At 57.4% G+C, this 16,874-nt stretch overlaps 7 protein-coding genes across 7 annotated transcripts; 5 read left to right on the forward strand and 2 right to left on the reverse strand.

The window, feature by feature from the left end:
• Positions 1-261: 261 nt before the first annotated feature.
• On the forward strand, positions 262-2,321 carry SPBR_02491 (uncharacterized protein; the record flags this gene model as incomplete). The annotated part of the gene is made up of 2 exons (XM_040760794.1): positions 262-600; positions 756-2,321. 2 exons carry the CDS (start codon positions 262-264, stop codon positions 2,319-2,321), a joined length of 1,905 nt encoding a protein of 634 aa, XP_040621149.1.
• A 1,046-nt stretch (positions 2,322-3,367) lies between these two features.
• Positions 3,368-4,413, forward strand: SPBR_03013 (uncharacterized protein; the record flags this gene model as incomplete). The annotated part of the gene is made up of 2 exons (XM_040761316.1): positions 3,368-4,251; positions 4,326-4,413. The coding sequence occupies 2 exons, from the start codon at positions 3,368-3,370 to the stop codon at positions 4,411-4,413; spliced, it is 972 nt and encodes a 323-aa protein (XP_040621150.1).
• Positions 4,414-5,335: 922 nt separating this feature from the next.
• SPBR_02622 (uncharacterized protein) lies at positions 5,336-7,099 on the forward strand (the record flags this gene model as incomplete). Its single annotated transcript, XM_040760925.1, has 1 exon — positions 5,336-7,099. One exon carries the CDS (start codon positions 5,336-5,338, stop codon positions 7,097-7,099), a length of 1,764 nt encoding a protein of 587 aa, XP_040621151.1.
• A 546-nt stretch (positions 7,100-7,645) lies between these two features.
• On the forward strand, positions 7,646-7,873 carry SPBR_03384 (uncharacterized protein; the record flags this gene model as incomplete). The annotated part of the gene is made up of 1 exon (XM_040761685.1): positions 7,646-7,873. One exon carries the CDS (start codon positions 7,646-7,648, stop codon positions 7,871-7,873), a length of 228 nt encoding a protein of 75 aa, XP_040621152.1.
• A 2,225-nt stretch (positions 7,874-10,098) lies between these two features.
• On the forward strand, positions 10,099-10,437 carry SPBR_03358 (uncharacterized protein; the record flags this gene model as incomplete). Its single annotated transcript, XM_040761660.1, has 1 exon — positions 10,099-10,437. The coding sequence occupies one exon, from the start codon at positions 10,099-10,101 to the stop codon at positions 10,435-10,437; it is 339 nt and encodes a 112-aa protein (XP_040621153.1).
• A 1,974-nt stretch (positions 10,438-12,411) lies between these two features.
• Positions 12,412-12,721, reverse strand: SPBR_03366 (uncharacterized protein; the record flags this gene model as incomplete). The annotated part of the gene is made up of 2 exons (XM_040761668.1): positions 12,412-12,491; positions 12,556-12,721. The coding sequence occupies 2 exons, from the start codon at positions 12,719-12,721 to the stop codon at positions 12,412-12,414; spliced, it is 246 nt and encodes an 81-aa protein (XP_040621154.1).
• A 774-nt stretch (positions 12,722-13,495) lies between these two features.
• SPBR_03167 (uncharacterized protein) lies at positions 13,496-14,302 on the reverse strand (the record flags this gene model as incomplete). Its single annotated transcript, XM_040761470.1, has 1 exon — positions 13,496-14,302. The coding sequence occupies one exon, from the start codon at positions 14,300-14,302 to the stop codon at positions 13,496-13,498; it is 807 nt and encodes a 268-aa protein (XP_040621155.1).
• Positions 14,303-16,874: the final 2,572 nt, after the last annotated feature.

Here is a 16,874-nt window from a genome sequence, read left to right on the forward strand (position 1 = left end):
CGATGCCCTAAGTACGATTACGAAGAGATGACCTTTATTTTTTTTGAGTATTACATTTTCGAATAGCAATCTATTTTGGACCACGACAATTGATATCACAGCTGTCTCCAAAGGGTGCCGAAGTGGGTGTGTATATCTGTGGATGGACGAGTTGCATAGAGTCGCCTTTTGCTGCTGGCTGACTGTGTTTGGCAATCGAGCGCCACGGTCTATGTCTGTGCGCGGAGAAGAAGAGATGGCGCCGAGGAGGACGCCGACGACATGGAAAGCGCTAGAGGTGCTACAGGTTCTCCGCAGTCGCTTTTGCCCACAACGCTCGTCTTGTCGTTGCCGACCGTTTCGGCTGTGCTGCTCGACGTTTGTCGGCAGATAGCACTGCTGGCACTGCGGCTTCTGTTGTGGACGCTGTTGGCGTTGGCCCGGTCGGGCAAGGACCCCCTGGCTCGTGCTGCTGCTGCTGCTGCTGCTGCTGCTGCCCCAGTCTCGTCCGCGTCCTCTTCTGCCGCCGAGTCCACCGACGACGTCGAACCCACCTGCTGGATGGCAAAGTCCATCGGCAGTCGGTCGCCCAAGCCCGCCTCGATGCCGACTACGCTGTTAGTATGGACGTGTATATTTCTCAACAAGAAAGGCAAAAAGGGAGGGGGACCCAAGGAAAACGTACAAATCAACAGGAAGCCAAAATCGACGGCAACGGGGCCCCAGGTGGCAATCGCCAGCACCTGCCCAATGGCCCACTTGTTTTCCGTGTCCAGCCCGTCCGCCACGTCGACGATGCTGTGCCGCAGATCCGTGAGATACAGCAGGAGCGTCCACATGATGAGGCACGCCAGCCAGGCCACGACGTGCCGCCACACGGGGCGGCCAATGCGGGCCAGCAGGCTTTTCTGGTCCTCGCCAGCGGGTCGGCCGATTTTGGTTTCCTCGCCTACGGCTCGCCCGTCTTTGGCTTCCTTTTCCTCGCTTGCGGCTCGCTTCTCATGTCTTCCGTCCTCATCGGTTCGCCCTCGTCCTCGTCCTCGTCCTCGCGCGGCTCGCCACTGCCGCCACGGCCGCCACCCCGTCAGCACATACACACCCAGCGTCATCGCCAGCCACAACACGGGCACCCCAATCACCAAGTACTTCAACGCCTCCAGCGCCTGCCAGTACACCAGCCCGCCCCGCTGGTCGCACGTATAGAGCACGGCCGCAAAGTTGTCGTCGGGGTTGGCGACGCGGCCCTGGTACGCGTAGTCGAGCTCGCTGCGGGGGTCGAGAAAGACGACGGCCGCGGCCAGGGCCCACAAGACGACGAGGACGGCACGGCGCAGCCACGTGCGGCGGCCTTTGCGGCGTGGGTGGTGGTGGTAGTGGCGGTAGTGGTGGTAGTGGTGACGGGGCCACTCGTCTTCCTGCGGAAGGAGAGCGTAGAGCACAACGGGAGGGAACACGGCATAGAGGCCCACCAGGAGCCCCAGCGCCGAGTCGTACAGGGCGTGTCCGCTGGGAATGTTTTGGGAATTGACCGGGTGCCGGCGCAGCTCGTTGGTGTGGAAGGCTTCCATGACGAGGGCGGCGACGAGGATGGCGATGGCGAGCACGGCGGCGGCCATGAGAAAGCCGTCCAGACTGCCGCGGAGGGCGTCGAAGCACCGGTGGCCGGCGCGGGCCAGTCGTCCCCGTTCTCGCCCTCGTCCTTGTCCTCGTGGATTTTGCGTTACCTTGCTCTGCTCGACGGAGAGGGCGCCTGCACAGCGTCGTCGTCGTCTCTGTCGCTGCTCCCGCACAAAGCGCTTGATCCGCCACGCGGTAAACACCAGCAGGTACAGCGTCGTGAGCGACGCCTCAATGTAGTACGAAATCACGACGCCGATGCCCGACAGGTCCGCGTTGCCGGTGAAGGCAATCGCCTTGCAAAACTCGCGCTGGCATTTGTCGGCCGGCGCCCAAATCACATTGTCGACAAAGTCCGGGTCGACGCTCCACCGCCCGCTGGTGGCGTTGTAGGTGTGGAACAGGTGGCTCGTGAGCCACTGCGTGACGACGCCAAAGTACGCCGTGCCCGCCGGCGAGTCGACCGTCTGCGTCAAATTGCCGCCGTCGCCGCCCGCGGTCGCGTCGAAGACCCAGTCCGGCGGCAGGGCGTAGCTGACGAGCAGAATGGTGAGCGGGATGCTGCCGCCCAGCGCCTCGGCCGGGTCCCACGGGTTGGGCGCGACGAACGCGGCGAGCCACTGGCCGTAGACGGAGCAGTTGCGGGCAAAGTCGAGCTGGGACCAGTCGGGGATGGCAGCGGCGCCGGGGTTGGCCGTGCCGGGGTTGGCCATGGCCGTCATTGATCAGTGGAGGGCGTGATGCAACGGGGGACCGTTGGCTGTGGTTCCGTCTTTCAGATGCTGTGTGTGCATCTCGTCGCGACACGACATCGACACGACATTGGGATTTTATTACGGACGACGGCGATCGACCCACGCATTCTGTCTGGTCGTGCCCTTGGCCTCTTTCTGTCAGGTTTACGGAATCCAGTCTCTTTCATCGTCGACGCTAGAACCAACTAGCCTTGTGGCGTCGAGCAATACGAGTACTTCCACCAAAACGCACTGCCCCTAAACCAACCATCGGGCACAGGTGGGTTTGACTCAGCCGCTAACAAGAACCAAGGGAGGTAAATGTTGGCGACAAACGAGGATGGTCAACTATCCTAACACCGCAGTGATAATCACGTGGCCTGACTTACACCGTCTCGGGCGTCATCCGTACTGCCTGGCGAAGCTATGGTACGATAATAAATCTCATCAACCAAATACCGGGTCCGTGTTATTCTGGTTTCCCCAGATGGACTACTTGTTCTAACCCAAGTCGGCTCGTGTATGAGTGGTTTACGTTGGTTCCTAAACAGGAAAGTAAATATACAATGTATGTTGCTTTTTAGGTGGCTTTTTGTTCGACACACCGGGAAATACAGCAATTATTAGCAAATTATGTAGAATTAAATTACGTCTAAATATTATTTCCAGGATTTACTCTTCTTGAAATAGATGGACACAAGCAGATCACCGGGAAGATGACATCACCAAACCCAGGTCAGGGATCTGTGCGCGACAGGACGGTACCCAAGCTGAGACGGACATCGTCTCATATACTTCAGACTGGGGCACGTAGGAGCTTGAATGGAAGTAAAGCCAAAAAATAAATAAATAAATAAATAAATAAATAAATAAATAAATAAATAAATAAAAAGAAAAAAAACCTCGACTTTTCAAATTCTGTTTACCAAATCTTCCGTGTTGACGTTCGTCTTGGCGGTCTTGACAGACAGGTCGCTGGTGACCCCATATTCGACATCGATACCACACATCACACGAAAATCGCGACCGAACCGAGTATGGGCACCCAGAGCAAGCGCCAGGTGCGCGCCGCCCTGGCATTTGTGGCGCGGCCGCTGTTGTTTGCGATTGCATTGACAGTCGTGGTACGGGTTCTGTTTGGTGGAAGCACGTCGCGGTCGACACCAGCAAAGCACGGGCCGCAAAAGGGCCGCCAGCACGGCCTCGGCGGCGACGCACCAACCAGCCAGCACGACCTGCATCGCTACGACCGTGGCCAGGAACACCGGACGACGACCGCGCTCGTCGTCGCCTCCAGCAGCCAGATGGTGGCCAGCGGCGAGACCGCGTGGCTGGCGGACGTGCCGGCGGCCTGGCAGCCCGTGTTCCACTACGTCACGGACGCGCCGCTGTCGCCGCAGCTGGCGGTGCCCGTGCACAAGGGCCGCGAGGCCATGGCCTACCTGACGTACATTGTCGACCACTACGACGCGCTGGCCGACGTCGTCGTCTTCCACCACGGCCACCGCCGCGGCTGGCACCAGGCGATGGACGCGGCCGACGAGGTGCGCCGCCTGCGGACGGCGTACGTCGCCCGGCGCGGCTACGCGTCGCTGCGCTGCCTGCCCGGCTGCGAAAACGTCATCGTGCTCGCCGACTACGCCGTCGACCAGGCGCAGATGCACCGGCACGCGCGCGACGTGCAGCTCACCACGCTGCTCGACGACTTCCTCGACAGGGACGCCGGCGAGCGCGTGCCCGTGCGGCTGGCCGCGCCCTGCTGCGCGCAGTTTGCCGCCAGCAAGACGGCCATCCGCCGCCGCAGCCGCGCGTGGTGGGCGTCGCTGCGGCAGTGGCTCATCTCGACGCCGCTGGCCGACGCCGACAGCGGACGCCTGCTGGAGCACACCTGGCACGTGTGGCTGGGCAACGAGTCGTACCAGTACGTTGGCGAGATCCCCCCCTTCTTCTCCACAGACGGTTTACCTTCTGTTGCTTTCTTCGCTGACGTGCCAGCTGCCCACAATACGATGCTTGCCAGTGCCATACGTACGGCATTGGAGCCGACTGCGAGGCCTACTATGGGCTCGAGGAGGCGATGTAACTTGACGGAGCCGGGATCATGATGATTCGCCGTCTCGTTCTGTGTTGTATCCGTGTTTCGTACCTCTGCATTGCGTACGGCGTTGGGCGTTTGTGACCTTTAGTTGTTTAGATGCAAATAGTTTTAAACATATGATCGTCTTGGAGAAGTGGCAAAACAGGAAACATGGACATCGCGCGGTACCTGGAGACAATTATTGTCACGATGGCTGCGACGAAGAACAACCAGCGGGAGGTCAAATGTTAAGGATGGAGTTGCCAAGCCATTTGGCGTCACTTGCACAAGCAAAACGAAAGGACAACTATGAATGACCGTGTATAATGCCCCAAACCGAGCACCTCGGTAGGCTGAACGAGGTCTACCCAACAGAAACATAGAGTCAAAGGGGAGCAGCCTCGACCATGAGCGCGGAACGAGGCGCTGCTGCGCCTTGCAACGATTCTGGACAGAATGGGTTAGCTGGGCGGCTGGCGAGTACAGTCAACGGCCACTTGCGGATGCCTTCTAGGCTTATCCTTATTTGGCGAGAAGAGGGAGGCATCCGTGCTCAGGACTGACACGATAGGACTGTTTGTTTGTGTCCGGCATGCCATGAGGATAGGCATCCGTTTGGAGGCATTTTACAATGAAAAAGGCTTGACATGAACAACAAGGAAATGAAGCGCCGAGGCATAAACAATATTCTGTCGCCAACGGCCTCGATAATGACGCTCAAATGGTTGCAACGCGCTGCGCACCGTGAAACTACTTAAACACGACAGCATCACAAGACAAACGAGGAGAGGGTAGACAGACCACGCCCAACACGACAGCTAGGATCAACCTCCGCCTTACCATATCCAACCCATCGCATCGCTCCACTGTACTCGGCTTGACATTCTCACAGTCCACCTCCCACGCCACGTCACCCAGTTAGCCTGCCATGGCCGACGACGGCGACCCCAACCTGCCGACGTATGCGGCCACAGATGACAACGACTTGGTCGCGTGGATCGACCGCATGGCCGCCCGCGCCGACGAGCTCGGTCTGCCGCTGACGCACCCGCGCTTCAACACGCAGATTGTGTGGACCAAAAAGGACAATGTCACCGTGGGCCGGCGCTGGGCCGGCACGCTGGGGTACATTGTGCCGGCGGGGGCGGCGGGGGCGGGGGCGACGGAACCGCCCGAGTTGGTGGCAGCGCTTGAAGCGTCCGAAACGGCGGCGGCCCTCCTGCAAGACCAAAAGACCATCATCGAGACCTTCTTTCGGCTCGTCCGCATGGGCCAGACGGGGCTGGTGGTGCGGATGGTGCAAAAGGGTCTCGTGAGCCCGGACGTGACGGACGGCGCCGGCTACGAGACCATGTACGGCATGCAGTACATTCCGGAGGACAAGGCGAAGGAGCAGCGAGCCGACATGGCGAGGCGGAGGAAGACGCGCGGCACGCGCCAAACGTGGTGGCAGACGAAGAGCAGCGATGTGGCGACCAACCGGAATCCAAAAGACACGCCCGCCTCTTTGCTCGCCCCGCCTCTGACGTCCACCAACCGCGGCGACCCGTGGAACGGCGCCACACCGTTGCTGACCGCCGTCGAGGCGGGCGACGCGGCCATGGTCCGCGTCCTCGTGCACCTGGGCGCCGACATCAACCGCATGGCCCGCCCGCCCGACCTGCACCGCGCCACCACGAGCGCGCGTCCCAGCGACAGGGGCCACGGAGACCACGGCATGGACGATGCCCTGGACCGCCGCGTCCGTCGCACGCCGCTCATGCTGGCGGCCGCCCAGGGGCGCATCGCCTTGGTGAGGTTGTTCTTCGAGGAACTCCATGCCGACGACGCTCTCGTGGCCCCCGACGGCTACCACGCCCTCCGCCTGGCCGCCGAGGGCCGCCACCGCGCGACTGTCGCCTTGCTGCCCGCCCGCCGCGGCGGCGCCTGGGCCCGCTTCGCGACACGCCACGGCCGTGCCATGCAGCGCATCGCCAAGGCCGGCCGCAGCATCGTGTGGTTCACCACGACGTTGGGCCAGGTTGTCCTGTGGCACGTCCCCAAGTTTGTGCTCTGGACCGTCCCAAACGAACTCCTTGTCCAGCCGCTCGGCCGCGGGAGCCGCTACCTGTGGCAGCACCGCAAAATCATCCTTCCGGCCATGTGCCGTTTCGTACAGAAGCTGCCCCGGCGCCTGTGGACCGGCCTCAAAGATGTCTCCAAGTTCTTGTGGGAGATGGCCAAGGGCCTGGCCCAGATGACTGTCGCCTTCATCCAACACATCCCCAAGGCGCTCAACGTCGCTGGCGCGTGGCTCGTCGCGACCCTCAAGACGGCCGCCGGCGCCATCGCCCACGCCGGCGGCCGCGCTCTCTCGGCCATCCACACCGCCGTGACGGCCATCGCCACGTTCTTCCACACCATCACCCTGGCCGACGTCCTGCGCGGCTTCCAGGCCGCTGGCCGGGCCGTCTTTGTCGGCCTCCCCATGGCCGTCTGGACGTGTGTCTTGCTGTTGGGCGCGTACGCGGTGCGCGCGGCCCACGTCCTCTTTGGCGGCGTTGCGTTTGTCATTTACTTAATCGCCCTCATCCTCGTCCACATTGCCATGTTCGTGCCGCGCCAGCTGTGGCGTATCTTGACGGCCCTCGGCAGCTACATCTCCGGCGCCTTCCACGAAGTCGTTGTCTGGTTCGATCCGAAGCGTGTCTAAGTATCGCGCGGGGGGGGGGGGGGGGGTGAGTTCTTGCAAGATATGTTGGACTGTTGGATGGTGGATGTTGGTTGCATTTGTGCCCTTGTTTTGACCATCCATTCCTTACCTTTTTCTATTATAATAACTTCAGTGTCTAATTGAAGCCAACCGACTCTCGATTGATGTCGTCGTTGACTTCCAACGCTCGTCATGTGACTCTGCTGCTAGAGCTTGGGGCTCGACATTCTTCCAAGCAGATCCGTGCGGTTGCACATCACAACAGCCCTTGTTGTGCGCGTGGATGGGGCCCATGTTGGCTTATTCTATGTCGTTTCCTGTGCGTATCCGTCCGCGCAAAACACATATTCCCTACATCGATCGACTGCATGCGATGGACCGTGCCACCTATGACAGTGCTTGTCGTATGGCCAGTCGAAGCGCTGCAGCATAGAGTTTTGCTTCTGTATGTTTGCCTTTCGGAAACGTCGGCGTCGGCTCAGTGGCTCTGAACCGCCAGCAGGGAAAAGACAAGGAGACGTTGCGACTTGTCGAGATGCGTACATCATGCATTTCGTCTCAAAAGAGACCACTCCCGGCCAGTCGGTCGTCGACAACCAAATCGATCCGATACGGCGCAGTGATCTGCTGACGAAATCCAAGGCCAGCATCAATGCATTGGATCAGCTCAGCCCCAAACGCGAAACAAACGACCCGCTTGCACGTCACGGCGGTATTGGCATTGGGCGGGAGGACGACCACTCAAGGTTCCTGGACTGTGCATCGCTGAGATAAGATGAGGCATCATGCACAGCGTCTCCCTGCCAGCATAACCTGATCTGATGATTGGCCGGCTGTGGGTATCCAACATACTTTGTGCTTCTTTTTTGGTGTCTTGCGGCCACATGGCTCTCCAGTTTTTGTGCGGAGACAGATCGTCTCGATAATCCAAAATGTTGCATTCCAGGCGAGAAGACACGATAGGGCGTAACTTTGGAAACTTGTTCCCCTTTTCCACGTGTGCCATCGTTCCTGCCCCAATTCCATTTCTTCGCCGAGTTCCCTCTTTCCCTGCTCAGCCAGGTGTTACTGCCGTCAGCCTGACATCTTGTCTCGCCACTGAAGAAAAGGAAGGACCTTTTGTCTCGTATCTGACAGAAGGAAAGAGTGTTCGACAAACGCCACGCGCGGTTTCCCACTCGAAATGGAACGATGCAGTTGCAACAGAAAAGGTCCATTGCAAAAACTGTGCAAGGCCCGCAACCCCCTGCATTGACCACCCCACTTGGTGCTCTGGCCGAGACGCCAGCGACGCTAGAGTCACTCGCACGGGCGTCGCCATGCAGTTGTTTAGCCTCCCGGATACATTAGCTTTTTCAGCGAGCTTATCATGGAGTGTTGATGTGAGGGCCTGCTTACCAGGGAACGGATTCTTTTAGGAAGGAGCGACCACGCTGCAGATGGCCCACACTACTTGAAGAAGAAGGAAGGAAGAAGGAAGGAATGCTGCGCCGAAAAAGGTGCAGAAGAAGGAAAGAACGAACTCTAGTACACATGCGAGGACGATACATCGGCCCTGCGACGTCGCGATGAGGAAGGCGCGAGTGAGGCTACGAGTGAGCCGCGAACCATCTTCATAGCTTGCCAGAGAAACGAGAAGCAAAGAGAGGAATGAGCGACAGGAACGAGACTGTACAGGAAAGAGAGAACGACATCAAACCTCACAAATAGAGATCAGACAAGCTCTTTCCTTTTCCCCCAGCTTGGCTCTGCTCGTCATTTCCCAGCGCAATCTCTTGCTCCTTAGACTTTACGGTGCACGAAATTGCATCCCAGCACGCTTGTCCTGCGGAGAGTCTAGCGAGGTGCGGCTGGACAGGACAGGTCGACCGTCGGCCTCCACAATTCTTGCTGCTTTCGTTGCGAGATGGCGGCGTCGGCCCAATCACGCCACTGACGTCTCTCTGTGAGTTACATCGTCCTCGCTGAGACTTTGCCTTCTCGTCGTCTGCCTCAGTGCTGCTTCGCTCCTTCCCTGCCACCTCCGGCTGAGTGTTCTTTCTCGCTCGGACAGGAGCCCCTGTTCGCGCCTTCCCTCTTCCGCCTGGGGCGCTCTCCACCTCCCCTTTGTCTTTTATCCAGAATCGCTTGTTTCGACTTCTCTCTCCTCTTTTTTTCTTTTTTTTTCTTCTTTTTCTTCTTTTTCTTTCCACTCTTTCCACCAATGCAGAATCATCCCCCAATGCTATGCTGTCAATGCTCCCTTGCTTGCCCACGCTCTTCGCATGCTTGTCTGTGGGTGCCAGTGCATGCAAGCATTCTCAGCGTGGGTGGCCTTCCACACTTTCCATGCATGGCCCCTTTGGCACGTTCCCGCTAGACAAGGGTGTCTCTGCACTCAGTACGAAGTAGTCCTCTCTTGTCTTCAGGAACTGCGAATATTGCCCTGACGATTGACAGGGGAGCGAACAGAAAAGACGAATCCGGAGTAGTGCTCCATGTTGAGGATGACCGGCGGGCCTGCTTGCCATTGAGCTGTTTTCTGTTTTCAGAATTACGCCGGGCCGCCGTGTCTGGGTTCTGGACTCCGCTTTGGTCCTTTTCGTTGTTTTTCTCTTTTTCCCTTGCTTTGTGGTGGTAGTGTCGGCCTTTTTGTCACGCTCCATCTCGATCTCCCCATTGTTTGTCAAGTTGTCTTGTCTCACTTGTGTGTCTCTTCCCGTCTTTCTTGTCTTATCTAGTCTTCTTGCTTATTCTCTCCTTTGCGCCTGCGACGTATTCTGTACTTTTCCACACTTTTTCCACCTCCTGTTCACTCCTTTCGAACCAATTGGCGATCGCCGACGTCTCTCTCCCCTTCGACACGACATCGAAATTACATTCGAATTTTTAATCAAAATCAAAACCAAAACCAAAACAACAAACATCGGCGCCTTCAGTCTTGACAACTGCCCAAGAATCTCGCCAACGGTTCTCTCATAGGCTGTGTCCCCCGACAGTCTCCCATTCTTCTCGCCACAATGCCCACCTTCATCGAACGCATCCAGTCCAAGCTGGAGCTCTTCCGCCTCGAAAAGCGCTACACCCGCAGCCGCAACCGGCGCTCGACCTTCGTCTCCAACGCCATCTACGTCGACGGCGAGTACGTCTACCAGACGCCCGCCTCCACTGGCTCGTCCTTCAACACATCGACGTCGTCCGCCAGCCGGCAATCCCGTGCCTCCCGGACGCCTTCGTCGGCATCACCAAACAAGCTGCGCAACCGTCTGTCGATGCCCTCTTTTGGCTCCTTGTCCAAGGGATCGAGCCGCACACAAGACTGGCAGACACAGTACCCGGCCATTGACGAGAGCCGTTAAAGAGTGGTCACAATTTCGCCCATTCTGGTGGACAAGACACATACCTCTGACACTCACGCGCGCGCGCGCGCACACACACACACACCAAGACGCCGGCAGGACTCTTTGGCAACGTCCTAAAGAACACCACGATCGTTGAATCTTTTCTTCCTCCAACCCCCCCTTCTCTCTTGCTCTACATCGAGTGAGAACGGGTCCCGCGACACACTCTGAACAGCTTCCACCATTTTTTGAGTTTGCATTTTGATTCGACTCCAGCTTTTCCCCATCCTTTTACCATTTATGACATCGGCTGCACGCATTGGACATATACCAGCGGCGGTCTTGTTCGACGATCCTTATTACTTTTCTTTTTGTCCGTCGCTCATCATCTTTCTCAGCGAATTGTCTCAGTTTTTCATACATTCTCTAGGGTAGCGCATTCTACTCCTCTCTTATTATTTCCTTACATGTTGTATTCCATTTTGTTTTCCTGTCCTTGGATGACCCGCACAGCGCCATTGGACAATTTTATGGCAACTGACGGGGAACTCAGACCGACGAGAACGGTCTGATGCGGTTTTATCGCGTTTTTTTTACGCACATTTAGTGTACGATCACAGTTTTGTTTTATTTGCGTCATGACGGAGGAGAGGAAAGAAGCCGTTGCTTTGCTTTTCGTGTAAATACAAAAGCAAACATGCAAGGCCAGCAACAGCGGTTGGCCGCTTTTTTATGTACATATTTTTATGCCATATCTTGGATGGCAATACTTATTGAACTTGTTTTTGGATATTCTCGCACTTCATTGGTTCGTTTGTGCAAATGTCAACAAAACTAACGAAAAACGAACCCCTCAGGTTTTCCGTTAGATTTTCAATACCAACACCACCAAATCACACAACGACAGATGCGACTGTTGACAGACACAGTACTGGTGGCGTACTTCTGCACGCCACATCTATCGGCAGCGTTTCTGAGACCCGTCAATTCAATGCGTTTGATGGAGCCGAACAAGTCTTTACCTTTGCTCACTTGTCCATTGCTTGTCCTACACGGACACCCGCATTCTGCAGCCAAGCAAGGGGAATTCGTCCACTCAATCTTTCTTTCTTTTTTTCTACCATCACATACCCTGGTGACCTCCACCCTGCCGCCATCAGTGACGCTTAGCTCGCCCCAATGCGTTTTGGTAAAGAAACAAGCGCCCGGCCTACCGGCGAGGGCCCGAGCCCATGTGCATCGGCCGCACGCTCTCGCCACGGCCTTGGGCGCGTCCAAGGTTCGGCGTCGTGACCGACGTTGAGTTCACCTGTTGTGCTTTGTCATGTTGACGCGGGGGGAGCATACCCCGTCGTCCGGACCCAAGATCGATGCGAGACACCCGGGCAGCGCCTGCACCAGGCTGCTTGTCCCCAGCGGCCGCATATGGCGATGCAGGCTGCACTGGCCGTCAAGCCGAAACGTCGGGCCGAAAAATGTCGAGCTGATATGCGACTAAATGACGAGACATGCGGTGTGGCGTTGTTCTCATTGGGGGCGGGCACCAGGCATCGCGGGCGACGTTCGGTGGTGGTCCCGTTGGCGGACGTTTCGTTCATGCACGCGGAGCCAACAGCAAATGTTTGTTTTCAAAGGTGTGCGGAATACGGCCCGGCCGTGACGCGGAGAAGCAGTTGGGATAGCCACAGTGGTCATAGTCGGTCTCAAACTCGGCTGGCCATGGAAATTTGCTTGTCGACATCATCGCCGCTTGCATGTCGTCCATGACGTTTTCGACGTATCCGATGCTGTGTGTCCTTGGGTCCTGGCCCACAGCCGATGCGTGCACGTTGGCCGGCTCGGCGGGCCCGTGTCATTGTTGCCGGAGCAAGAGGTCTGGATGCGACGGCGGGGAGAGGAGGGTGCGGTTGTTGTGATGGGTGGTCGTGGATGGACAAGGTCGGTGACGACGGGGGCGCTTGTCGATGGTGACACCGTGGTTCGATTGTGATTTCAGGCGAAGACGGGCGCGATGGAGGAGGCATAGACTGTGTAGCCGTCGGAGGGGCCATGATGGCCAAGCTCTGGTTGATCTGGAGGGTGAGCGAGTCAGTATGCCAAACGTTGGCACGAGAGGCCAAAGGCAGCTTGGCCGACCAGAGTCAGGCGGACGAGTCCGACGCCCCGAGCCGACGGCAGTGAGGTGGCCGGTCCGGTCGAACACTCTGCCGCCGGCACCCACGAGGTTCAGGCCAGTGCCTAGTTCTGGTACGTATGGTAACACTCGGCGGTCTGCTGTCATGGAGTACTGCTTGCGTGACATTGAGGCAAAGCCGCGCTCGGCCAGTGCCGTGGGGAGAAATGGCTTGCACGGACAGATGCATCGGTGACCTGGTCATTTTTGGCCCTGTGAAATCGAGCTCTCGAGCTCTGTCTGGTGATGGCTTGTGCAAGTTGCCTTTGAGGACGTCAACCATCCAGCCCCAACGCCCCCCATCTCTTTAGTATTCAACGATGCGGTCAATGTGAGGTTGCGTTTCTAACTTGGCCAGATTGACGGGCACTCGAGAAACAAGACGAAGTAGTCCGCGGAGGACAGGGTGCCATGACATGAGTGCTCTGTATGACAACCTTTGCGCGTTCCACGGTGTGCCGCCTCCTGTGGTGTGTCGACCTTGTTCACTTCATTGCTTGCATGTGTTTCAGGTTCAGCATAAGAAAAAGAGATATTATTAGAGGAGTATTTTGGAGGGGGTATCGACCAAGACAAAAGAAAACCACCGCGAGTATGGAGGACTTTGACGTGTGAGTAAAAAAAGTCCCACATCACAGCAATACATGCCATCACCACGACAAGAACAGAAGCAGTACCTGTGTCCGTCTCCACAAATTATGAACAAGGTAAAACGAAGTAAAAAAAGAAGGGACAGAATAAATAAGTAATAGTAACCGGGGTATCAGAGGAGTCCAGAGTCCAGAGCGTATTTTTGAGTAGCGTTTTCCAAGGAGGATGGTGAGATGCCAATGACGTTCCAGTCAATTTTGTCACGTTGGTCACTGCCACCCACGACCAACCACAATCGCCCCCCTTTTCCACTTACGCAGTCGGGTGCTGCGGCGGCTGGGCGCCGGTGACGGGCTGCTCCTGGTACTGCTGGACGGGGGGCACACCGCCGGCGTAGGGCGGCTGCTGGACCTGGTCGGGGTCAACATAGGCCTGCTGCTGCGGCGGCTGCTGGGGGTAGACGGCCTGCTGCTGGTGCTGCTGGACCGGGTAGCCCGTGGCGGGGTCGATGGGGGCGCCCTGGGGCGGGACGCCGGCGGCGGCACCGTTGTTGTAGTTTTGCATCTCGGTGTCGACCTTGGCGGCACCGGCGGGGGCGCCGGCGGCGGCCGTGGCGCTGTTCTTGTGCCACTCGAGGAAGGCGAGCACGAGGAAGACGAGGGTGACGCAGAAGAGCACCCACAGCAGGGCGCCGAGGGCGGCGGCGGCCTTGACGCAGTTGAGGGCGTTGCGGTAGGCGCTGGGGATGCGGCTCGTGTAGTAGGAGCCCAGGTAGTGCTCGAGGTTGCCGATGGAGGTGGCCTCGCTGGCGAGGACGGCCCAGGTCGAGAGCCAGAAGATGTTGAGCAAGATCTCGACGGGGATGTGGGCGATGGGGTGGTAGAGGGCGGGGACGGCGGCCAGGCTGACGCCGAGCCAGACAAAGTAGAGGACGGTGAAGATGAAGGTGAACCAGGTGAGGCCGAAGCCGGCGGCGCCGGAGCCGAGCTTGGAGGCGGCGTAGGCGGTGAGGACGAGCAGGAGGAAGGCGAGGACGAGCTGGGCGATGCGGACAAAGAGCGTCCACTTGGGCAGCGGCAGGACGTTGGAATGGCCCTGGCCGTCGACGAAAGCAGACATGATGGGGGGGGGGGGGGAGAGAGGAGGAGAGACAGGAGAATGTAATGTGAAACGAGGTCGCGATCGACTGATGACGATGAGTGGCGATGAGAGTGGCTGTCAACAAACGAGAGGTTGTTCGCGTGCAAGGCTGGACTGAGGCAGACGAGAAGCAGAGGGGAAAGGAACGGGTGAAGAGGAGAGGTGTGGTGTGCGAGGGTCTTGGTCTTATTTAAAGGACAGAGCAAGGGAATAAAAGAGCTGGGGAGCTGGGGCTGAGGAGCTGAAAGAGGAGAGCTGCAGAGCTGGGCAATACAGATAAACTTTCAAGAGCCGCAGGGAGGGCGCCGCGTCGGAGGAGTGAGGGGCTGATGTTGGTGCTCTGTGGTCTGTACTCTGTACGCGGTGTGTGAATGAGGTATGAGGTGCGAGGACGCAGCAGTGTGACCAGTGAAGAGGAATAAAAAAGAGTACGTCGTAAGGTAAAGTGACAAACTGTGGTCACAAGCAAAAGGCGAGCCAAGACACGACTGAACCAAGGATCCAAATGTCTCCAGTCTCGTCTAGGCCGAGCCCAACAGCCCAAGACAGATTGCGCCAGGATCAGCCTCTCGCAAGGAACTACGCCCAGGCATCTCAAAGCGAACTAGGGGGTGTTTCTGGTTTCTTGTCCTCCGTGGCCTCGACATCCGTTGTGGTATTGGAACACGACTGTACGATGTAATTTGTATCAGTGGAATACGTGTAAGATACAGCCGTTGCTGCCAACCATGGTTGCAGCATGTTGTGCAGCCTGTTTGTACCCTGGACGGAGACGGCACGAGCAAGGAGCAAGGAATAAAACACAATGAGGGCAGAATCAAATGGAAGACGAAGAACAGAGACGGACGCGCTTGAACGTCGCAAGTGACCAAGCAGCCAAGATTGGGCGCATCACACTAATACAGTTATGGTATCCACTATCAGGGCTCTGCAAAGTAGTACATCGTACGAAGTAGGTCTGTTCTGGCGGTGACCTCGCCAATTCCGCACTTTTGCCGTCCCTTTGCCGCGACACCACAAACGGCATCGCATTCTCCACTTTCCAGTGCCATTTTGGATTTTGGTCGAGTTCCATCGTGCGCCTTGCCAAGCAAGCTGCAGTCCTGGAGCCGCTGGCGAGGCAGACATGGCCAAGACTGCAGACCAGCAGAAGAGAGGAGAGAGGGACAATGCACAATCGGGACGTGTGACCATGCAAACCAACCAGAACCACCCAGAACCACCCGGACAAGCCACAAAATTGGCAGACCGCATCTGGAACGCGCCGCCGGTCGGTGCTGATTGGACAGTCGTGGTGGGAGAATGGGGGAGACAAGGAAGAGACGAGACGAGACGAGAAGAAGACGAGCTGCCCTTCAAGAGCCACCAACGGCCAGAGCCAACAGAAGAGCAGTCTTTTGTCGATCATCAGCATCGTTCTTTCTTTTCTCCTTTCTCCCTTCTCCTCCTTCTCCTTCTCGCCCTGGCGACCATTCTGGGTCAGGCGTCTCGGACAGTCGCACTATTGCATGCCAAAACGAGCAGACTAGCAGACTATGCCGTCTAAACAGACCAGACTATTGGATTCTGCATGTCATGTTTTGAAGTCATTTGGGGGCGCACACGATGGATATCTTGGCAGAGTCTTTCAAGTGCCAACCAAATGCAGCCAGGGACGGTACGCAGTATCTTACATTGTTCAAATGGGATACATTGAAGCCGCCTCGAGAACAGCTGCTACGATGTAGGCTTCATCTTTTATTTCGCTTGGCCTTGTCGTATCCTGGAGGCTCTTTCTTGCACTGCGCCGTCTTACGCTGCAAGGCGACCTGCCCCTGCCCTCGCCAACGGCAACAATACCGCCCTGTGGGTCTCTAATTTTAACACGGGACCTGGCGCAGATGTTCGAATTTAAGGTGTAGGCGACCCGCGGAAAACAGTGGACCGCAGTGGACCGCAGTGGATGCAGTGGATGCAGTGGATGCAGTGGATGCAGTCGCTAAAATGAGTGGAAAAATGAAAATGACATAACGCCTTAGTAGCGCCCCAACAGTGAGTCCCTAAACAAAACAAAACTGCCCTGCCGAACGAAGTCATTCAGCCCCAGCCAGTGGGGGTTAGCGACGGCAGAACCTACCACTGCCACAACAGACGAGAAATTTGCAAACGGTCTTTTACGCCAGGGAGGAAAGGCGGACAGCAGTTGCACGGTTGGCACGTTGGCACGTTGGCAAGCTGGTCCCAGGGATGCCCCATCGTGAAATCGATCCGTTGGGTCGACTGACCGGTTGGCGGCCTCACTTTTCTGTCGTCGATTGATTTTGGTGGAGAGGAGACTTGTGAGAAGGTCGAGCAGAAGAGGAGGAGGGGAGGAAAGGAGAGGGTGTGGAGAGAAAAGGTCGAAGCTATGCTAAAAAAGTGCCGTCAGGCCGTGACTCAAAGTGATCGACATGGCGACCGTGTTCGGACCCTGTCCGATGTCGCAACCACAGGAGCAAGGAACGACGCAAGAAGAGAGACTCTACGATGCAAAAATCGACAACAATCGAGCTCGAGACAAGGCACACACGAA

This window comes from Sporothrix brasiliensis (assembly GCF_000820605.1).
Source record: "Sporothrix brasiliensis 5110 chromosome Unknown Cont17, whole genome shotgun sequence".
NCBI lineage: Eukaryota > Fungi > Ascomycota > Sordariomycetes > Ophiostomatales > Ophiostomataceae > Sporothrix > Sporothrix brasiliensis.